Raw genomic sequence first — 24,516 nt, 5'->3', positions numbered from 1 at the left:
AAAGAACCAATAACAAATCCAAATAACCACAATTAACATACGACACAGCCAAACATCATGAGCTCACACAACATTCATTATTCAACACCCTCATTTCACAATCACTCAACATCCATCCATGGATCCAATCAATACTACTCGGAATGATGCATGCACCTGACTCAACTCTCAGATGCAATATGGTACGTACCAACAACCAAATCCCAGGAAATAGCCTAAACGTGTCCACACGACACTCTCACTTAGGAAACCATGTAGAGTTCGTCAAGACCACCCAGTCGTGCACGTAACTGCCCCCCCCCCCTAGGTGATCAGCCTGGGGCCCATAGGAGTTCCCTACCAGGTGACGAGCCCCCTCATTACAAAGTACACTCTGCCACAATTATTCTATTTCTTGTGTCGTATGAGGTATGAACCATGGGCACCATCAAGTGCAATTACCATGGACAAATTAAAGCGCCTAAGCATCCCCGCAGCAAATGCTTAGATTCTTTAACCACACTAGTCCCCCACGAATGGGTCATCCAACAAGGTCAAATCTCCCCCCCCCCCCATGAACATACACTACATACGACGTATGAACGTGACCACAAGCAAGTGCCAATGACCATGGACCAATTAAAGCGCCTCAGAAATGCTTAGATTCTTTAACCACGCTTGTCCCCCATGAATGGGCCATCCGACAAGGTCAATGCACTCCCCCCCCCCCCCCCCACGAACATACACAACATCCAACGTATCGAGCATGGGCACCATCAAGTGCAATGACCATGGACAAATTAAAGCGCCTAAGCATCCCTGCAGCGAATGCTTAGATTCTTTAACCACTCTAGTCCCCCACGAATGGGCCGTCCGACAAGGTCAATGCACCCCCCTCCCCCCATGCACATACACATCATGCACATGCCAATGCATTTCCAACATCAATCAACATTCCATTTTCATATCATTCTCAACATAGAAATCATCTCGTCTCAATGACGTTATCAACAACAACAACAACCTCATTTCATATTCACATAATCATCAACAATAACATCAATTCATGTTGACATGGTCTTTATTAACAACGTCATCTCAAATCAATATCATCGTAATTATCAATATCACCACATATCAATTAAAATCCTCAATAGCAACATCGACAATAAATCGTATTCCGCACATATATATTTCTTTCATGCCTGAGATTTACACTCCTCAGGTCTTCAAACAACACAAATCAAATAAAGACACCAATTTCATTCATCACAATAAATATATATCGCATCCCATTCATCAAAACATAGTTTTTCCTGAAAACCAGCATGCATATCAATAACAATTATATCGCATCCCATTAGTTAAAAACATTATTTCTCTTGGAAAACCCACATGCACATCAAGGACAATTATATCGCATCCCATTAGTTAAAAACATCATTTTCTATAAAGGAAAAATCAGCATGCAACAGGGACAGGCAGTTATTCTCATAGCTAAGTTCCCTAACCTTAACTATGGTGTTAAACGATAAATTTTATAATAAACTCCCCTCACCTATTGTGAGCTACCCGCGGGTTCCTCATCACGTCACTTGGAGATTTCTTTTTCATACCCGCTCGTTAGTTCCACGTAAGCCTCTACTATGCCAAAACGAAGGAAACTTAATATGGATTTAAGAAATAAAGCTAGTGACAATATTCTGAGTCAAAACCCTTGTCAGAACGTAAGGGCTAAAGGGCATTTTGGGTTTTAGAAAAGGAACATCATTTTGAAATTCCGATCATGCCAATGTGATCGGGGTTCAGTGAAGGTCACGAAAATAACACCCATTTCATGAAAAGATAACATTTACAAAGTCTCTTTCTCTAGGGTTTTTCAAAGGAAGCGCAAAACATACAATGGTGGTTCCAAAGTCAGAAAAGATGCAAAGGCGAGCTGAAACTAACAAGGAACAAACATAGAATCATGGTTACCTCAAGGAAAACCACGAAGGTCAGATCGGGCTTCGTTCTAAACCGAAACCGCGAGGCAAGTTGGAAGATTCCGCTTAGATTGAAGGGTTCCTCTCGGTGTGGGGTTTCAACGGAGAACAATGGCGGTTTGTGGTGGCTGTGGGTGATGGAGAAAGAGCTTGGAACATTGGAAATGGTTTTGAAAGAAAGGAGGAGAAGAAAATGACATTTTTCCAAGGCTACACGGAAAGCAAAGGCTGAAACACTCAAGTGTTTCTACTCGCGAGAAAGGAAGCGTTCCTCACACGTCAGGCGACGTAGAGAAGATCGCAACGGTCAGATCGTGGACAAGTGTTCGGTGAAGCTGCAGACCAAATTTCGAGAAAATCCAACGGTTAACGAAGGCTGGGTAGCGTTTTTACCGAGATAGCTTCATGTAACTTCCTTGAGAAGCTTCATTAAGAGGCTTCCTCGAAAAGCTTTCTCGTGGCTTCTTTGAGAAGGTTTCTCAAGAGACTTCTTTGAGAAACTAGATTCTTATCTACCCACTCCCTCTATGAACTAAATTAACCTCCTTGAAAATAATTACGGATAAAATAACACAACAAAATAATCAAACATCAAATATAATTATTAATAATATATATATATATATATATATATATATATATATATATATATTAGGGTGTTACAAATACATAGGTTGCCTAGCTAGCATCACTCTCTTCACTTTTTTTTCTCTCATGAGCAAGCTCTGTATTTTTCTTTCTTCTTGATTTTCATCTTTTTTTACAGTTTCACTCTTTTTTTATCTTCACTCCATTCTTTTCTCTCCTTTCATGTTTCTCTCTCTTTTCATCAATTTTGTTTTTCTCTTTTTTTCTTTCTTGTTCTCTTTTCACCCTCATTTTTATTTGATCCTCACAAACCTCACTTGGAGACAAAGATGTGAGGGTAACCTTTTGCCCAATATGTACAAATGAAAATTTGTTTGTGACATCGTTATGGACAACATCCCTATCATACTGCTAAGACCTTCCAAGTAAAAGGTGGCTAGCCTCCATAGGGACAATATCAAACAATATCTCATCAACATATTTGCCAATGGAGAAGCATATCAAAACTTGTCTATCTATAACTATCTCCCTATTCTCACTCAACCATTGTAGTTTGTAAGGCCTAGGGTGAGGGAAAGTTTTCGAAGCCAGTTTTTCAATCAATCTTTGACTAGCTACATTAGTGCAACTACCCCCATCAATAGTCAAAGAGCACATTTTCTCCATGACCATGCACCTAGTATGAAAAATGTTCTCCCTTTGAGTTTTATCTCTATCCTTACAAACAATCATCATTAACCTCCTACCATCAAAAGATCACCTTCTAGGGGTTGTACATCACATTCACTTTCACTCTCACTAGAAGAACAAGAAGGGCTAGAAGAAGATGCACTAGTGATATCCTCATTACCCAACATATCCATAGTCCTTTTGTTAGGACATTGGAGGCAATGTGACCCTTTCCCAAACACTTAAAACATTTAATAGAACTCATTTTTTAAGAAGTAAGAGTAGGGTTAGAATTATTTTTACTAAGTGCATCACCTTTCTCGTGAGATTTGAATGAAAATCCACACTCCTTCTTGAATGTTTCCTTATCTTTCCAAGTTGAAGAGCCATAGGGGGACTTCTTGTATATTTACTTCCTCTTTATTTGTTGCTCCACCTTGATAGCTTGATGAATGAGATCCTCCAAAGAGACATAGTGGTGCAACTCTACAATGTCTTGGATCTCCCTATTGAGACCATGCAAAAACCTTGCCATGGTGGCCTCTTGAGACTTCTCAATTTGAGCCCTAATCAAAAAAATCTCTATCTCTTTGTAATACTCATCCTCACTCCTATTTCCTTGAATTAGTCTTTGAAGCTTGTTGTGAAGGTCTCTCCAATGGCACAAATATCTCTCTCAAAACTCTCTTCATGTCTTGCCAAGTATTAATCAAAGGCCTTTTCATCCTCTCAACATTGTCAATGTATGTGTATGAAGGTTTTGATGATGCCAAGACAAAAGCAACACAAGTTTTATTTCAAGTCCGAATCAAGACCAAGAAAACAAAGATCAAGAAGAAAGCTATGTCTTAGTCAATCTTTGTTAAATGAGTCTCTTAGTGATAGCAAAGGTTTGGCCTCACAACATAGTTTTTAAATTGATTATAAAAAGGTTTCAAAATATTTTTAACATTTTTTTAAAAAGGCATTTTTCCACTAGTAATCGATTACCAGAAGCAAAATTATTTTAAAAAGCTTTTTCAGAAAGTTTGAAATTAAAAGCTTGAAATTTCAAATTTGAAAGCTGTAATCGATTACCACTTGTCTGTAATCAATTACCAGTAACAGAACTACAAAAATTCAAATTGAAAAGTCATGACTCCTCATTACATAAATGTCTAATCGATTACCAAAGAGTTGTAATCGATTACCAATGAGAAAATTTTAAAAGTTACTCTGAAAAGTCACATCCTCTCTTCCCTATCTTGATTACTTTATCTTGCATATTTTATTTATCTTGCACACTTGAAGTATTTTGTTGATATAACTTTCATCTTCGTCTTCAATATCCTTAACATATAGATTTAAAAGGGGATTTAGAAGTCAATTAAACCAGAAATTTTTTAACTTAATTCACCCCCCCCCCCCCTCTTAAGTTATTGAGGCCGCTTGTCCAATAAGTGGTGTCAGAGCTTGATTCTTGTATAAAGTTTAGAAACTTCAAGAATAATTGTGGCCTCATCAAACTTCCTATTTCCTGAAGGAAACTCCATTAATAGGTCTCCTATATTTAATGGTGTGGGTTATCATTACTGGAAAACCCGCATGCAAATCTTCATAGAGGCTATAGATTTAAACATCTGAGAAGCCATTGAAATCGATCCTTACATCCCTATAATGGTAATAGGAAATGCAACTATAGACAAACCTAGGGAATAATGGGATAAAGAGGAAAGAAGAAGGGTACAATATAACTTAAAGGCTAAAAATATAATTACCTCTGCATTAGGAATCAATGAATACTTTAGAGTCTCAAATTGTAAGAATGCCAAAGAAATGTGAGATACATTGCAAGTAACCCATGAAGGAACAACTGATGTAAAGAGATCTAGAATAAACACCCTAACACATGAATATGAACTTTTTAGAATGAATCAAAATGAAACCATACAGGTGTTAGACAAGTGGCCTCAATAACTTAAGAGGGGGGTGAATTAAGTTTCAAAATTTCCCACTAACAAACTTTTAAACCCCTTCTAAATGATAGGCTTAGAATGCAGAAGAAGAAGCAGCAATCAATTTAATAAAGCTCTTTAAACATGCAAGACAAAATTGATTGCAATAACATAAATGAGATAAGGGAAGAGAGAAATGCAAACTCGATTTATACTGGTTCAGCCACTTCCCGTGCCTACGCCCAGTCCTCAAGCAACCCACTTGAGATTTTCCACTATCTCTGCAAATCCTTTACAGACTTTGAACACACCTTGGGATCCCTCACCCTTGTGTTCAAAGATTCTCCAAGAGGCAACCCGTCTCTTGATTACAATTCTCACTATCCAAGAGACAATCAGTCTCTTGATTACAACTAACTTTCTGAGATGAATAGAAAGATTTTTCTCCTTTAGAGTAGATGATACAAATTGACGTTCCTAGAGGAATTTCTCTCTTTTAGAGATGATAATACAATTTGAAGTTCCTGGATGAATTCTCAATAGATTTGCAAGTGTTTGCCCAATAGCTGTTGAGAGAGCATTTGACAATGAAGTTCTCTTAGAATATCTCTCTCTTGCTTTTCAAAGTCAGACACACATATATATAGACCCTTCGTGCCTTTTCAAAATGATTTGAAGAGATGTGTCTTTTCAAAAAGTTTTTTCTGAAATTCTTCACTGGTAATCGATTACATAGTTATATTTTGAAGGGTCATGACTTTTCAAATTGAATTTCAAGAATTCTGTTGCTGGTAATCGATTACACATCATTGGTAATCGATTACAGCTTTTAAATTCATATTTCAAAACTCTTCTAAAAGCTGATTTTTCAAAATTGTCTTCTGGTAATCGATTACACTGCCTAGTAATCGATTACCAGAGCCTTGATCTCTTGGAAACACTTTGTTTAGAGGCAAAAGCTTGGTCTTGAATTAATCTTGAAGCAATGCTTGTTTGTTGAAGCAACCTTGTATAAATCTTGAAGCAATGTTTAACCTTTGAATGTTTGTTGAAGTAATCTTGAAAGTAACATTGTTTGATTATTCTTTGACATCATCAAAACCATATATTCATACATTCACAACAGGATATACAAAAGAGATTCACACATATAGTTAATCATCTTGCATCATTAGGAAAGATATTTCCTAACGAGGATCTCATTAACAAAGTTCTAAGATGTTTAAGCAAGGAATGACAACCAAAGGTAACTGCAATTGCAGAATCAAGAGACCTCACTAACATGTCTCTTGCAACTCTTTTTGGAAAGCTTCAGGAACACGAAATGGAACTTATGAGACTAAACCAACATGAAGAACATGTCAAGAAAAAGAAAGGAATTTCACTTAAAGCCTCATCTTCTATTCAAGAAGAAATTGACAAAGAGGACTTGAATGAAATAGAAGAAGATGATGATTTCAGCTTCTTCGTAAAGAGATTCAAGCAGTTTCTAAGGAACAAAAGAAATCAAAGAAGAACAAACTTCAATTCAAAGAAAAGAGGAGAATATTCATCTTTTGTTCCAAAGTGCTATGAATGTAATCAACCTGAACATCTGAGAGTTGATTGCCCTAGTTTCAAGAAAAGAATGGAAAAATCTAACAGGAAAACCTTCAAATATAAGAAAGCAAAGAAATCTTACAATACTTGGGAAGATAACGATATGGATTCATTCGGAGACTCAGAAAATGAAGTTGTGAATCTAAGTCTCATGGCCAAAAACTATGAAAGCGAAGAAGAGGTGACATCTTCTAACAATAACTTATCTATTTCCTTTTATGAACTTCAAGATGCATTCAATGACTTACATAAAGAATCAGTCAAACTTGCCAAACTAGTTTCATTTTCTAAGAAAACTATTTCATATTTTGAAAAGGAAGTTTTGAAATTAAATGAAGAATTAGAAAATCTTATAATTGAAGTTAAAACTGTAAAACCCATTGATACAAATCAATCTTCTACCATAAAATTGATACAAGGTAGTAATGAAGCATCTAACTCATGTAAATGTCGTAACAAGTTTAAAGAAGAAATCAAAGATCTGAAAAATTTTCTTGCCAAATTTATTCTTGGCAAAAATAATTTAGACATTATACTAGGAAAGCAAAGATGTGTGTTTGATAAGGCTGAATTAGGATATAGACCTGAAAAACAATAGAAAATGTATAAAAAATTCTTTGCATCTTCTCAAAAGAATAGTTCTCCTTTCTTAACATGTTTTTACTGTGGAAAGAAAGGACATAGTGCATCAACATGTTATTTTAGGAAAAATAGTAGTAACATTAAAATGATATGGGTTCCAAAAGAATCTTTATCAAAACTAACAATCAAGGACCCAAGAAAATTTGGGTACCTAAGTCAAGAACATAATTATGCGAATGAAGGATTTCTTGAAGAAAAGTTGGTACATTGATAGAGGATGCTCTAAACACATGACGAGAGATGTATCAAAATTTACTCATATATCTCCCAAGAAAAGTGGACATGTGACTTATGGAGACAACAACAAAGGTAAAATTCTTGGGATCAAAAAAATAGGTACGAATCCATCTACCTCCATTGAAAATATTTTACTTGTTGATGGTCTTAAGCATAGTCTACTAAGTGTTAGTCAATTATGTGATAAAGGCTTTCTAGTATCATTTGACTTTCATAATTGTGTTATTGAAAATAAACATGATAAAAATATGAAACATATAGACTATAGAACTAATAATGTATACATGATAAATTTAGATACAACATCAAATCATGCTTAATGTTTTTTTTTTGTAAAGATGATGAATCTTGGTTATAGCATAGAAGAATTGTTCATATAAACATGAAACATTTAAATAAACTAATTTCTAAGGATTTATTAATTGGTTTACCAAAACTCAAATTTGAAAAAGATAGATTGTGTGACACATGTCAAAAAGAAAAACAAGTAAGGGTTTCTTTCAAATCAAAGAATATTATTTCTACAACCCAACCCTTACAACTTTTGCATATGGATCTTTTTGGTCCCTCTAGAACTATAAGTTTTGGAGGAAATTACTATGTTCTTGTTATAGTTGATGATTAGTCAAGATTCACATGAACATTATGTCTCACTCACAAAAGAAATGTTTTTCATGCTTTTAAAAAACTTGCTAAAATCATTCGAAACAAGAAAAATCTCAATATTACATCTATTAGGAGTGATCATGGTGGGGAATTTAAAAATAAGGATTTTGAATCATTTTGTGATGAAAATGGCATTGAACACAATTTTTCTGTACCTAGAACCCCTCAACAAAATGGAGTAGTTGAGAGGGAAAATAGATCTTTAGAAGAAATAGCCAGAACTTTGCTTAATGATACAAATCTTCCTAAATATTTCTGGGCTGAAGTTGTTAATATTGCATGCTATGTAATGAATAGAGCTTTAATTAGACCAATCTTAAAGAAAACTCCATATGAATTATACAAAGGAACAAAACCGAACATTTCTCATCTTCATGTTTTTAGATGTAAGTGTTTTGTGCTAAACAACGGGAAAGACAACTTAGGTAAGTTTGATGCAAAATCTGATGAAGGTATATTCCTTGGTTATTCCTTGAATAGTAAAGCTTTTAGAATTTATAACAAAAGAACTATGATTATTAAAGAATCTATCCATGTTGCTTTTGATGAGACTAACCCTATAAGGCCAAGAAAGGAAACACTTGATGATATTATAGGTTCATTAGAAGACATGCACATTGATGAGAAAGGGCACAAAGGCAAAGGAAATGGAAATGAAGAAGACTGTCAAATTGATGAAAATAAAACAAATATAGATCTTCCAAGAGAGTGGAGAACTTCAAGACATCATCCTCTTGATAATATCATTGGTGACATCTCAAAAGGGGTAACAACTCGACACTCTCTCAAAGATGCATGCAATAATATGGCTTTTGTTTCCTTAATTGAACCTAAAAATTTAAATGAAGTCATAATTAATGAACATTGGATTATTGTTTTGCAAGAAGAGTTAAATCAATTTGAAAGAAATAAAATCTAGGAATTAGTTGACAAACCTAATAATCATCCAGTTATAGGAACTAAATGGGTATTCAGAAACAAATTGGATGAACATGGAATAGTAATTAGAAATAAGGCTAGGCTAGTGGCCAAAGGATATAATCAAGAAGAAGGAATAGATTATGAAGAAACATATGCTCCAGTAGCCAGATTAGAAGCCATTAGAATGTTATTAGCCTTTGCATCCATAATGGATTTTAAACTTTATCAAATGGATGTTAAAAGTGCTTTTTTAAATGGTTTCATCCAAGAAGAAGTTTATGTTGATCAACCTCCTGGTTTTGAAAACTCAGAAAAGCCCAATCATGTCTTTAAATTGAAAAAGGCTCTATATGGTTTGAAACAATCCCCTAGGGCTTGGTACGAACGATTGAGCAAATATCTTTTAGAAAAGGGCTTTACAAGAGGAAAGGTTGATACCACACTCTTTATCAAAAGAAAATTGCATGATATTCTCTTAGTACAAATATATGTTGATGATATAATTCTTTGGGTCAACTAATGATTCTCTATGCAAAGAATTCTCTCAAGATATGCAAAGTGAATTTGAAATGTCGATGATGGGCGGGTTAAATTTCTTCCTTGGATTACAAATAAAGAAAGCAAAGAATGGAATATTTATTAGTCAGTCAAAATATTGCAAAGAACTAATTAACATGTTTGGGATGGAAAATGTTAAACACATGGCCACTCTCCTATGAGCACTGCTTGCTATCTAGATAAAGATGAAATCGGTCAGTCAATAGACATAAAGAAATATAGAGGTATGATTAGATCTCTTCTTTATTTATCAGCAAGTAGACCTGATATAATGTTTAGTGTTTGTATGTATGCAAGATATCAAGTAAATCCCAAAGAATCTCACCTAAGTGTCGTCAAAAGAATAATGATAGATATTTTAGGCACTATAAATCTAAGGTTATGGTATCCTAAGAATTCCTCTTATAACTTCGTAGGATACTCTGACTCTAATTTTGCTGGATGCAAAACTGATAGAAAAAGTACTAGTGACACTTGTCACATTTCATTGGTTTTGCTATAGTATCATGGCATAGTAAAAAGCAAAATAGTGTTGTCTTATCCATTGTAGAGGCGGAATATATTTCTGCTGGAAGTTGTTGTGCACAAATACTCTGGATGAAACAACAACTTTCTGACTATGGTTTAGAACTTAATCATATACCCATCCATTGTGACAATACAAGTGCAATCAATTTGTCCAAAAATCCTATTTTGCACTCTAGAACAAAGCATATTGAAATAAGGTATCACTTCCTTCAAGATCATGTTCAAAAAGGGGATTGCATATTAGAATTTGTTGACACAAAGAATCAGTTAGCTTATATCTTCACAAAACCTCTCCCCAAAGAAAACTTCTTTTCTATTAAAAGAGAATTAGGACTCATAGACCTAAATAACTTAGAATCCTAGCCACTTTGAATGTTTATTCTGTTTAATTATCATGATTGATTATGATTATTGTTTACTTTGGTTGAGTAAAATGATTGTGTTTGATAGTTATTTTTCATGCTTGATTATGATGATTGTTTACTTTGGTTGAGTGAAATGGTTGTTTTGCTTGTTTATGATGATTGATTACTTTGAGTATTTATAATAATTGCATTTGATGGTTGTTTTTTGTGATTGTTCATACTCATAAATGTTTTTGATTGCTTAATTGTATATTGATTACTTATAATCACATATTTGTCCTGATTTCTAGCATTATCTGTCTTTAATTTCCTTGATATTTCAAACTTTCTGCATTGGATTTATTTTAAATTTGGTTCTTTATATTTCTATTTTGGACTTGCTGTTTATTTCTTCTTTGGTTGTTTTTTTTATGTGGATGCTTTGGTCATTCATACTATTGTTTAAGAGTTGATATGTTTCGAACTTGGTTACATCTTTTATGAATGCTTTGGTCATTTATAAATATTGTTTTGGACTTGCTCTATTTGGTATGTTTAGCACTTGGTTGATTCCTCTGTGAATGATTGTTTCTATTTCGGTGCTTTCGTATTTTTGATGTTGTCAAAGGGGGAGAGAATCATGTAAGGTACAAAGTATATATTTTTTTTTGCAAACCTTTCTGAAAATATTTTATGCTAAGCAATGAATGCAAAATTAAGGGGGAGTGATCGTCTCGCAAAAGAAATATTTTTTCAGTAAATGATTTTAGTTGGTTGTCATCATTAAAAAGGGAAAGAATGTGAATGTAGGTGTATGAAGGTTTTGATGATGCCAAGACAAAAGCAACACAAGTTTTATTTCAGTCCAAATCAAGACCAAGAAAACAAAGATCAAGAAGAAAGTTAAGTCTTAGTCTATCTTTGTTAAAAGAGTCTCTTAGTGATTGCAAAGGTTTGGCCTCACAACATAGTTTTTAAATTGATTATAAAAAGGTTTTAAAATTTTTTAACATTTTCTGAAAAAGGTATTTTTCCACTTGTAATCGATTACAATGCTTGGTAATCGATTACCAGAAGCAAAATTATTTTAAAAAGCTTTATCAGAAAGTTTGAAATTTGAAGCTTGAAATTTCAAATTTCAAATTTCAAATTTGAAAGTTGTAATTGATTACCACTTGCCTGTAATCGATTACCAGTAATAGAACTACAAAAATTCAAATTGAAAAGTCATGACTCCTCATTACATAACTGTGTAATCGATTACCAGTGAGAAAATTTTAAAAGTTACTCTGAAAAGTCACATCCCTTCATAAGTTTTTGAAAGGCCACCAAGGGCCACCAAGGATTCTTCTAAGAACTTCATCTTGTATCTTCTTCTCTAAAAGAGAGAAAAACATTTGTACTTTCTTTAAAGACTTATTGAGATTAAGAAGTTGTTTGTCTCTTGAATTGTGAGTTTCCTGAACACAAGGGAAAGGGATCCCTCGGGGGTTCAAAAGTTGTAAAAAGGATTTTTATAAAGTTAGTGGAAATCTCAACTGGGTTGCTTGAGGACTAGACGTAGGCACATGAAGTGGCCGAACCAGGATAAACTGAGTTTGCATTCCTCTCTTCCCTATCTTGATTACTTTATCTTGCATATTTTATTTATCTTGCACACTTGAAGTATTTTGTTGATATAACTTTCGTCTTCATCTTCAATATCCTTAACATATAGATTTAAAAGGAGATTTAGAAGTCAATTAAATGAGAAATTTTTTAACTTAATTCACCCCTCACCCCCCCCCCCCCCTCCTTAAGTTTTTTAGGCCACTTGTCCAACAAACATCACTCTTCACTTGATTCCACCACACTAAGGCATATCCCTGAAACTTCAAGGAGGCCAATTTGATCTTTTTCTCTTCATCATAGTTGTAGCAAGCAAAGACTTGCTCAACCTTCATCTCTCACCCAAGATTCACTTTTGGATCACAAGTCCCTTTAAAAGTAGGGATCTATCTTCACCTTTACTCCCTCAATCCCTTCCTCTCTTGGCCTACCTTCATATCTTCTATGATTTCTTCTCTCCATATACCTCTCATTCCTCCTTCCTCCCCCATCCTCTTCATACCCCTTATCTTCTCTATGAGAAGAATTAGATGATTTGTCCTTTCTTCTTTGCTCTGTATTTTCAATCCTCACACTTAAAGCTTCACTACTACTATGTATTCTTCCTAGACTCTCCTTATTCTTCTTTCTCATTCTCTCTATCCTTTCTTCATCTTCATAACTCATTCTTCTCATTTGATCACCAAGTTTAATCATCTCTACCATGAGCCTAGCGGTTTTTGGAGATGGTGGAGTAGCATCTCAACTTGTAGAAGCCATACCTGCAAGTAAAGTTAGCACACAAGTAATAAACAAAATAGGACCTCACCACTCAACTTAGTGTTTCACTCAAGTTCACTCGTGTATCACTCTTTCAAGGCTTTTTATTTTATAATATGCACTCTTGCATTTTACCACTCTTGCTCTTCTTCAGTTCTTAAGCAAAACCTTCAAACTCAAAATAAAGAAGTATTCAATGTGAAATATGTCACAAATCAAAACTCAACTCAAGAAGCCAAGAATAGAAATACTCTAAGACAAACTAAGGAATTTAAAGACAAGTAAAAAAATAATGAAAGGAATACTCAAAATGAATGTCAAGGAAAACAAACTAAAAGACTCCAGAATCAAGAAAAGAAATGTCCCAAAATTGAAGTAAACTAGATGTAAATAACCAACAAGACATAATTTTTTTTGAAGTATAAGTATGTGAAAACTAGAAGGGAAACAACTCTGAATGCAAAACCTTGTTTTTTTTTTTTTTGCATTTTTTTGCTTCTTTTTTAATATTTTATCTCTGCACTTTTTTTTTTTACACTAAATTCAAATTTGAACACAAATTAGTGATTGGCTAGATCCAAATCTAAACTGTAACAGAATTTTGTCTCCAAATTTGAAAAACAAATTCAGATCCTAACAACTTCAATTATCCAAATTTTGATTGTAATAAAATTTTGGCTCCAAAATCAAATTCAAATCCTAACAACTTCAATTATCGAAATTTGGATTCTAATAGAATTTAGGCTTCAAATTTGAAAATTATATTTTTTTTTCACTTCTTTCTTTTTTTGCACAAATTTGTTGATAATATATATTAAAAAGAAGTAAAAAAGATATTGATACTAGATAGAGTTCAGAAAAGAAAGATAGACTCAAAGAAATAAAACAAAAGAAGATGAAATAATAATATAAAGTTAAACAAAAGGGAAAGAACAAACAAATGAGAAAACACACAATAAAAAGAAAACACAAAGGATAGATAACATTTAATTTCAAGAATCAAAGCTCTGATACCAATTTTGTGCAATCGAGAGGGGTAAACACTAAGGAGATTTACACCAACAAGCCTCAAGCAACAACATAAGTGAACATGAAACCACACTTTAATCCAAAACCTTAAGGCTTAGGTTTATGGGTTTTGCCTTCACTTATATGGTGTTCAAGCTTCTCACACTTGTAGTCCAACAATCTTTCCCTCAAGTGTGAGTCTCATCCATATAATAGTCTACCCCTTGAGCAAAAGTCATTATCATCCATGAGTATTCCACGATGGCCATTAGAGCTCACATGCTCTAGATATTGCATCGCCGCTCCACCCATGGGACATGCTGCCTGGACCTTCCTCTAGGAAGACTTTCAATACAAGGGATCTCCACCATCATCATCTTACTCGTCGGAGCCGGACACCAAGTTGAACCATCGGCTTTGATACCAATTGATGGAACCTAAATTGCAAATCTAATTTTTAGCATCAACAAACTAGGGGACCTATTTGAGACTCTCTGAAATTGGAGAAAATAATAAGGAAAAAACAAAATTAGAAAAGGATATGGAAATAACAATGCCACAATCTTAGAAGATTGATAAGTTGAGGATGATTCGCCACAAAGAATAGAATTATTTGATAAGAACCTAAGGTTTCACACAAGAACTAAGAGAGGCACTATCTTAACTGTATCTAATCTAAAATTTCATCAAATATTGTCCACAAAGTGTTTAAGGAGTCTATTTATACTCCTACTAATAACCCCAAATTAGGCCCAATGCCCAATAACTAATATAATAATTAAAAGACTTGAAAATAACAATAAAAGGTTGTGACAACCCATTACAAGTCTGAAAATAGGTCCAAAATAATTAAAAGGGAAAATAAATCATATTCTAAAAGTTTGCTAAAATTTATGAGTTTTGCTTCTTCTTTTCTTTCTTCCATAAGAGAACTTAGCCTCTTACCAAACTCTTTTTGAAATCTCTTACTCCTTGCTCTAGTGATTGGTCCATCCATGTTGAGCCACTCAAGCCAAGCTCTTCCTCCTTGGATAGTCCTCTATCACGTTAAAACTTGAGTCAACGAGTAAAACAAAATTGAAAATAAATCATACATGCTTAGAGAATGAATAAACAAAAATAAACAAGTGAATCTCCATGGTCATCAAATATAATAATTAGGTATCATATGCCAGAAGAGTTAACCAAATACATACGTCTCAAACAAACTAGAGAGCAACAAATACAACCCAAAATAATAATGAAAATGGTTCTAATAATTACAAAAGGTTTGATCTTAGGTCTACCCATCCCCAAAATACAATTAAGGGCAAAACCTAAAATCTCAGAGCAGTCATCTATACCCAAGCCCCAAAAATGATAACCTCAAGCATGGGCATCGCGAAGCGACAATAGGACAACGTAGTCTAGTTCCATGAAAAGAAAAAGTGAATGATACAAATCCTAGCTCCTGAACATCTAGTATACGACAACAACATAGGAACTCAGAGAAGTGATCCATATGGAGCATGTCATCATGTTCCCACTTGGTCTCAATAACATCAATGTAGAATGGGAGATGCGATGCTGGACTTATCAACTGGTTCTGAAAATGGTAATAAGAGAGTGAGTACTCCATCCCTTTCAAAACCACAAACACGAACATTAAGTCCCACACATAACCTAGTAAACATCACTCATGACATCTTATTCTGCATTCTTCTCTCTCATTATTCTTACCTTGGGCCCAACACTACCACTAAGCCTCCCAGCTTTCATGGTCTTATGCAACATATAGATGACGATTGGGAGGACATGTCACATGCCGATACATGACATGACGTTCTCACCAACCATGGTTACAACTCTATTCTAGTTAGGAATGCCAAGTGATGAGGCGAATGAGTCCCCCAATCTAACCGAAAAATGCCCTTAGTCCGATTATCACCACTCAACATTTCCCCAAATTCCTTTGAACCATTTGAATCGTCCCCCAGTGTTCCTACTGTGTATCATCCACCTTCACTTAACGAATTCTCGCTCATTCTTCATGATGAGAAGTATAAACAATGATGCGTTGATACTAGTGAATATAAATTAGAGTATCTATTCCAATTGAGTATAAGGTCATGCACCAACTCCCAATTCAACAATCCCTCTAACTCTAACACAAACACATTACCTCATTCTTCTGCAATTTCCTTGTACTGCATGTCTATCCTCATGATGTCCCTGACTACAAGTATCCTTCGTTGTGTACACACACACAAACATTACAAGAGAAGAGGGGAAATAATCCTCTCTAGGGTCATCATCAAAATGGCCTTTTAAGTGAACAAGACCACTTGCACATTCATAACTACCAATCCAAAATATTAATTCATCATGAGACATTCTAATAACAAATAACACTTAGTGGTCGGACACCCCAGACCCAATCCTAAAGTACAACAGTTCATGATCAATATCATAACAGTTCATATCATGAAACATGTCTTGCCAAGTGATCACACTCACTTGGTCTTACAACATTTAATCATAACAATTCCACATAATAATTCTCAATCAAAACAAGCAATTCATTCACTAATTCATATCATATTTTTCATGCACATCTACACATATAAGACACTTTCTCATTTGGAATTGCACTTAATTACTTACTTTTAAAATCAACGTTCCTATTGATGTGGAAATCCAATTGGGACAAACCATATAGGTTTCTAAAGGTTATTGAATGTAAGAAATTCAGTTTTGGACTCAAAATCCTCCAAATTCACTCCCGTTTGGTCATATTTCAAAAATTCCCTGCACTTGACCTATAAAGTTCACAAACTTGGTTTCTAAATTCCAAGAGTTGTAGAACTCCATTTCATGAAAATTTTAAATAAACCCTATGTTTTCAAACACGAGCAACTCAATTCTGTTGTCAAAATCTACAAAAACTGAGCCCATATATACAATTAGTTCAAAACAGCGCAGGATTTACCGAAAAACACAATTCGAGGACTATAATAACAACAAATTGATAACTGCAATAGATACGATGTTGAATAGATCGAACATTGTTATTATTCTGGTTGAGCAGAAAGACAGTGCATGCTATTAATAATCTTCAGGTTGACACAAATTTTCTTCTCAAAACATCTCTCTTTTCGTTTTTCAAGAAACCTAACAAGTGATGCAAATCTTCGTGAAATCTTTGAACTTTGGAATGATCATTTATTTCCTGGCATACAATAACAAGTTTTAGAACACTTAATAATATGTCAAAATAGCAATTATTGATAAAATATATCAAAGAGAAAAGCAATTCCTAAAGAAATACTATAATGTCATGATAGTTTTGCTGCAAAAAAAAGTCAGGTGGGGGCACTATTTGTCATTTCTTGTGCTCCCAAGAGTAATAATACAGCCTGCACCTGCATTTCAGAAGAAAAATAAAAGGATCATCAAACCCAAAAAATGTGCAACCATTCTATAGAAGTTGTGCAAAATGGGGCGGCTGAGCTCATCCTCGTATGACAATATTTGGCAGCTAATATTGATTGGAGTGATAAGCAACATAAGGTTAGGGGATCTTGCAAAATTTTCTCATCCTTTTTCTAATAAATGGGTTAGGATTAACTAAGCATAAAGTAAATATTACTATTTGAAATGTTCTTCCCCGTGTATCATGATATTTGAAAATTTATTAATTGAAGCTAGCTAGACTAATTTTGTTTTTAAGAAATTGGTTAAAATTAACAAAAAGATGGAATTGAATTTCTACACCTATTTCTAATGGGAACACCAAGAGCTCTCCTACTCCCCTAAAAAATTGAAAGTATTTCTCTAGGATGAGATATTCTAACTCAAATTTCAGATATTTTGTTAATAAAAGTTAATAATGAATAATGACAATCATAATCCGTTTGTTTCTGCTCCCTCCCCGTTCTAAATCTTCTTTATTTTTAATTAAATGAATGATAATATGGTCCAAATAATGTATGATTTGTGCATCATAATAAAAAAAAGGTTTAATTAAATTTTTCATACCTGAAAAATAGAACATTTTTAAATTATACTTAACATTCATTTTTTTTCAACGAAATGTCTGGAAAAAATTTGTTCCAATTTAGTACCTGTTGTTAGTCTCATTCCGTTAAATGATGATATAACAAATCACATCATCACGCCTTATCACTAACACCTCATTGTCACGCCTTCACCTTCAATGATGTGACAATGATGCGTCAGTGATTAGGCGTGATAATATAACACTCCATTTGTCACGTCATGACTTAACATAAGGGGACTAACGACAGGTAATAGATTGAAACAAAACTTTTTCAAGTAGTTATTTGTTAAAAAATGAATTTTTAGGTAATAATATGAAAACGGTCTATTTTTCATATAAGAAAAACATATTTAAGCCGATCTTAAAAACAATTGTTTAGTTAACAAATGATAAGGAGAAGTTTTATCAAAATAAATAATTTAATTTCAGATAAAATGATAAATGATAAATTTTATTATTTTATTGAAAATAAAAATAAAAATGATAATCGTAAATTTAAGTTATGTTTAAAAGCAAATCTTATAAGTCAATAAGCAAAAATTATTTCTCAAACACTTTTATTTGATCAAATAAATTTGTAAACTTGTCAAAAAACTAAAAATTAATTAAAATAACTTGATGAACATATATGTAATTTACTTTTATATAGACTTAAGAAACTTTATCCTATTTATTTTTTAAAGAAAATTTCTCATTCAAAATAAGAAATACGTTAAATTAATAAAATAATTTTTTATTGGTAGGAATAAAAAAAACACTTTAAAATTTACAAAAACTCACTTATTAATTTATCATGTTTAATCAACTGAATTAGATTAATAAGATAGTATTAAAGGTGAAATTAAAGAGTTAATATGTGTACATTTAATATTTCGACAAAGCTAAAAAAGAATCCAACAAGATCAAACGTTGAGATATATATTTTGGGTCCAGAGAATAGTGAAAGAAGAGTGAGGGAAGCACAACATATTGCATGTATACATTAATCATAGACAACAAAACACCAATTATATATGATTTAAACATGTTTTTCATACCCAGATAATATGTCGTTTTCATATTACTACCTAACATTCGTTTTTCCAACCAAGTATCTAAAAAAACTTTATGTTTCGATTTACTACCTGTCGTTAGTCCTTTTTCGTTAAGTGATGACATGGCAGACGAAGTACCACGTCATTGAAGGAGATAATGTGTCAATGATAATTTGACACTCTGTCTCCCACGTCATTACTTAACAGAAAGAGACTAACGACACATAATAAATTGAAACATAAAATTTTTTCAGATATTTAGTTGAAAAGAAATGAATATTAAGTAGTAATTTAAAAATGGTCTATTTTTTATATATGAAAAACTTATTTAAGACTAAAAAATAATAAAACTTAAGTGAGCACCTTAGATATTCTCCGTATCATACTCTAATCAAAATCGACGTTTCATCTCAGTCACCATTGCTTTTGTCTCAGTAACTTAAATCAACTGCAATTTTCAAGATGAAATGTTTTGATTAGAGAACAACATTATAATACTGTATCTAAGTTTTGTCTAATAAAAAGGCTTTTTTTGCACATATAAAAAATAAGAGGCATTTTTTATGCACGCTGACGGACATACAGCTAACTGAGGATAACGAAAAGAAACTGAGCGACAGGGGAAATATTTCAGCAAGTCAAAAGAAAGAAGGGTGAATTCCAAAAGCTGAACTCCTAAATCTAAATATTTATTACAAAGGAAGAATAATCACAATAATGGTTATAATGGTTATTTTTCTTCAGATTAAATATTTTTTAGCGGATTGCTTATTCGGAATTCTCAAAATAAAGTAATCACTATTCACTAGGAACTAGGAAGTAACCTCTAGCTTCCGTATTGCTGCTTCCGCTTTTGCCTTTTGCAAGTTCTCCCATGCAGAGATTTTGGGTTCCTCACCTCTTGTCCTGGACAAACAAAAATATCTAGCAGTTTAGAAACAATACGAAGTTTGTACAAAGATTTCTATGCCAGAAAATTATAAGAGTTTCCACTGAGATAAAAACGAACATATTTAAATGATTTAAACTTTTGAACTTCCTTGTTTTAATTGTCTACGATGGGAAACTTTAATCATAGTTGAAAGGTAATACAAAGAACATTTGACAACTCCAGTACACTTTATATAGCTAATTTAGTAAATTCATCGCCATAAATTCCACAACCCCAATTATCTTTGCCCTGGCATGAGCCACGAAGGATTCTTCATTTTGTGAAGCTCATAGTAATTGGATAAGAATGGAGTGAAAGTGGAATATTTGACTTTACAGAGAAAACTTCAAAAATACTTGATGGCAAATCCTTCATATCACCCAATTAGCTTCAGATTTTCACGTGCAAGTTGTCCTCAATCAGCATATCCTTAGTTTATCAGATAAATAGAACAGAATGTAAAAAAGTCAAGGTAGACATACTTTGAGGCAGGCTTTGACGTTTCAGAAACATCCCAAGTTGACGATTGAGTACTTAGTTCTCCTTTTTTCCAACTTTGGCTTGCTCTGAGCCTCTTCCAGTGAATAGGGCCCTATGTTTCTTGGACCATCTTGTCACAGTAACGTGTTCATCTACCTGCATATCCCTAATAGAGGAACCAACAGTCTGCAATTCTGTGACAGGCAAGGTTGATAGGGTGGAGGCAGAGAAAGAAGGCCTCAGATTAGGAGAGGAGCATGAGCTACCCTGTGGGATCATCTGGGTCACCATGTCCCTCCTTAAAGCAGCACGGGACACATTGGTGCCAACGTCTTTGAACCCACCAAACTTGTCCTCTGAGTTAGAACCAACAAGAAGAATGCAAAATCAGATTCAGATGCACAGAAGCATACTTATGGTGACCCCGTTATGAATAAAAATTGTTTATTACCTCACGTCATTTCAACTATCAAACAATCATTAATGTCTAAAGAAAATCATTTGTTCCATCCATTTGACCTTATAACCAAGCCAAATGCATAACCACAGTATGGCTACACTTCGCATAATACAATGAGTTCATTGAAAGTCAGGCAATTTGAATTCATTTCAATTTATCCAAGTCAATCCCTTCAGGTCACCACTTCAACGTAATCTTTCACTATCAATCAAATTTTGCACAAATGAGGAGGGGTTAATTGAAAGAGCTAACCAAAAACTTCTTAGAATTTATGAAAATAGCTCATGAGTCTCATAAACTCTTTTAAGCTTATTTAAACTAACTTTTTAATTTATTCCAATAAGTTTTATTGTAAAATTTATAGCATAAGTAGTAAAAATTTATAAAACAAGTGCTTAATTGAACAGTTTACCAAACACTTCTTAAGTTCATAGAAGAATAACCTTGGAGGGGCATTGATGATGACTGACTCTGTATCTGCCGAAACAGGGCTGATAATCCACCTCTCAGCATCTTCCCACTTTGACGGCAATGTTTTCCCATTGTTGAACGGAAAAACGTGCTTCTGGGTAGCACCTGCATACAAGGGAACTTGCTCGGAGCTCCATCCCTTGTACATTGCAATGTGAAAATTGGGTGTACCAGGAATAGGGAAAGTGGCAGTACCAGACCTTCGAGAAGAAATGGAACTTTTTTTCAATGTTTGAAGGCGCCGCGATGAGCCAGAGCCAAAGTCATTGTTCAGATCCAAAGAAGCAGCCTTCTTCAACAAGGCTTCAAATTTTGATCTCTTGTCTTGACATTCTTAGTGGACAATGAGAAAAAGCGATAACTACAATGGGATTATTAAAAAATAAAAAACAAGAGAAAAGGGAGCAAGACCTTTCAGCTTTCAGGGGTACCTTTGAGGGCTAAAGAGAAAGAGTTTCTGGCAGAATCCAACTCCACGGGTTCTTGAATATCAGCATCCCTATCTTCATCATCTTGAACTGCAATTTGGATGTGCTACAAAGTGTCAATTTTTATGAAATTAAAAGCCCTTGTGGCGTGTTGGTAATCTTTTCCTTCCCAAAAAAAAAAACTAGATGAGGTGTAGTAGTGTATGTAGGTGTACCTTTAGCCTTTTTTTCTCTCTTTCTCCACGAGCTTCGTTCCTGAAACCCTAACTCCGCCATTGTCGAACTACTAACTTAGCACATTGTTGAACTACTTCATCCCCGGAGATCTTGATGAGGTTGGGGTTGGAGGACCACCTGGCGACGAGAAGGAGGGTAACCACGAGGAAGTTGCCAATAGCGGCAGCTGAACTAGTGAGAGTTGAGGGTTAAGTGAGAGAGTGACTGAGTGAGTGCGGTAATGAGGTTCTAAAAAAGAGCGAGAAAAAGTTTCTGAAAAACCTACATCGGTTTTCCTATAAAACATCGGCTAACATTGATTTTTTAAAAATCTATATTATTAATCATCAAATAACATCAATTTTTATTAAAATGGATAAAAATTGATGTAAAAATTAAAACACAACATCCATTTTTAAAAAATTGATATTAATAATTTTTATTTATTTACAAGTATGTTATCGCATTTTTTTTAAACATTGATTTTGATAAAAATTAATATTAAAATGATAATGTGAAAAACACATTTTCTAATAATGATCTAGACCGTTCATATTCTAAATTTCCATTAGTCTAGCTAAATCACTTTGATTGACCTAAAAGCCTTTAATTACTAAGTTTTCATTAATGAAAGATCTCCTTACTTTGACTTTCTAAACTAAAGTTGACTGCTAGTTTGAGGCTAAGAGCTTATGAATTGATAAATGTACACCAAACCATAAAAGTAGTAAAGTTTGAAATACCATTTGAGGGTAAAGTCATGAGAAACAAATGAACTATGGAGTGTTCGGTAAAAAAAAGTCTAACCCAATTATAGAGTGAGACATTATCTCACTCTTTTAAGTTCCTCATTTTTATTTGTTAGTGTTGGATCGAGTGGTCTCAAAATAATTAAGAAGAGGGAGTTGAATTAATTATTAATGTGTCTTGGCTAATTAAAAATTTATCATTCTTAATGTTACTAGATTCAATTAGGCTTTACTACTAAGTTATGAGAAAGTAAAGAACAGAAACAATAACTTAGACAAAAGTAAAGCGAAAATAAAAAGTACACAGCGAAAAGATAAAAAGTGTAGGGAAGAAGAAGACAAACACAAGATTTATACTGGTTCGGCAATAACCCGTGCTTACATCCAGTCCCCAAACAACCACCGGTTCCTGAGATTTCCAATAACCTTTTAAAATCCTTTACAAGCAAAGATTCACAAGGGATGTACCCTCTTTTATTCTCTTTGAAGAACCAAGTGGATGTACGCTTCACTTGAACTGATCCACAAGAGATGTACCCTCTCTTGTTCTTAGTATCAGAACCCAAGTAGATGTACGCTCTACTTGTACCACAAAGAATGTACGCTCCAATGTGTTAAGACAAAGAATTCTTAGGCGGTTAGTCCCTTGAATCTTTGTAAGGGGAAACAAAAGATATCTCAGGCAGTTAGTTCTTTGAAATCTTTTTTTTAAAGGGAAAGGAAAAAAGATATATGAGGCGGTTAGTCCTTTGAAATCTTTTTTCAAGAGAGAGAAGGGAAGAAATAAAAGAATTCTCAGACGGTTTGTCCTTTGAATCTTTTGACAAGAGAGAAGGAATGAAGAAGAGGAATAACACAAGTTTTTTTATCAATGAACTTTTCTTGAAAGAGAAAGTATTGAAGAAAAACTTTTAGAAAGATGAAGAGAAATGAATGAAAAAAATTTGTTATGCATGAAAGGAATCAGTATTTGAAATTCGTGTCATGGTCATATATTTATAATCATTTGATGACTCAAATTAAAGTTTGTGACTCTTGGCAATTTCTTTAAAACTAGTCACTTTAAGAGTTGTAACTTTTGTGAAAACTAGTCACTTAAAAAGTTGTGACTTTTGAAAGAAAATCTTTAGATACAAGTCACCTTAAGAATTGTGACTTTGGTAATTTATTTTTCAAAACAAGTCATTGGTAATCGATTACCATCATAGTGCAATCGATTACACATCAACATATGTGACTCTTTATGTTTAAATTTGAAAATCAAAACGTTTAGAAACACTGGTAATCGATTACAAGTATTGTGTAATCGATTACACAAGTTTGAAATGATTTGAAAATGTTTTATGACAAGTTGTGACTCTTGAAATTTAAAATCTAATGTTTTAAAAATATTGGTAATCGATTACATGATTATGGTAATCGATTACAACTTTGTAAATCAGTTTGAAAATAATGTTAGCTACTGGTAATCAATTACTGTCTTCTGGTAATCGATTACCAGAGAGTAAAACTCTTTGGTAAAAATTTTCATTTGAAAAATTCTTTTGAACAAAATTGTGCTATTCAATAGTTTTTGAAAAACTTTTTTAATACTTATATTGATTGAGTCTTCTCTTGATTCTTGAATCTTGATCTTGATTATTCTTGAATCTTGAATCTTGATCTTGATTCTTAATTCTTTGG

At 33.6% G+C, this 24,516-nt stretch overlaps 1 protein-coding gene and 2 non-coding genes across 6 annotated transcripts; all 3 read right to left on the bottom strand.

Moving 5' to 3' along the window:
- Positions 1-16,930: 16,930 nt before the first annotated feature.
- On the bottom strand, positions 16,931-22,359 carry LOC100306536 (uncharacterized). 4 transcript variants are annotated; one of them, XM_026127830.2, is made up of 8 exons: positions 22,084-22,340; positions 21,872-21,958; positions 21,413-21,773; positions 20,512-20,865; positions 19,923-20,004; positions 19,462-19,546; positions 17,333-17,426; positions 16,931-17,233 (listed from the first exon to the last, which is right to left on the bottom strand). In XM_026127830.2, the coding sequence occupies exons 1-4, from the start codon at positions 22,142-22,144 to the stop codon at positions 20,772-20,774; spliced, it is 603 nt and encodes a 200-aa protein (XP_025983615.1). In that variant the 5' UTR covers positions 22,145-22,340; the 3' UTR covers positions 16,931-17,233; positions 17,333-17,426; positions 19,462-19,546; positions 19,923-20,004; positions 20,512-20,771. The 4 variants fall into 4 exon arrangements, with proteins under 4 accessions (XP_025983615.1, XP_025983617.1, XP_014629133.1 ...); XM_026127832.2 differs by having other exon boundaries at positions 16,931-17,426; positions 21,413-21,545; positions 21,636-21,773; XM_014773647.3 differs by having other exon boundaries at positions 16,931-17,426; positions 22,084-22,359.
- Positions 18,155-18,276, bottom strand: MIR4387E (microRNA MIR4387e). Its single transcript, NR_048918.1, has one exon. It is a non-coding gene; the product is annotated as a microRNA MIR4387e (primary transcript).
- Positions 19,183-19,333, bottom strand: MIR4399 (microRNA MIR4399). Its single transcript, NR_048735.1, has one exon. It is a non-coding gene; the product is annotated as a microRNA MIR4399 (primary transcript).
- Positions 22,360-24,516: the final 2,157 nt, after the last annotated feature.

This window comes from Glycine max, chromosome 3, assembly GCF_000004515.6.
Source record: "Glycine max cultivar Williams 82 chromosome 3, Glycine_max_v4.0, whole genome shotgun sequence".
Taxonomy (NCBI): Eukaryota; Viridiplantae; Streptophyta; class Magnoliopsida; order Fabales; family Fabaceae; genus Glycine; species Glycine max.
This window is presented reverse-complemented; position numbering and strand designations above follow the sequence as displayed.

Bases quoted from the DNA above. Each gene is read 5' to 3' on its own strand.
- LOC100306536 (XM_014773647.3), bottom strand. From the start codon at position 22,144: ATGGCGGAGTTAGGGTTTCAGGAACGAAGCTCGTGGAGAAAGAGAGAA. The intron at 21,774-21,871 runs GTACCCCTGAAA...TTGTCCACTAAG, and splicing joins TTTCTCTTTAGCCCTCAAAG to AATGTCAAGACAAGAGATCA. The intron at 20,866-21,412 runs GTTATTCTTCTA...GTTCTAACTCAG, and splicing joins ATCATCAATGCCCCTCCAAG to AGGACAAGTTTGGTGGGTTC.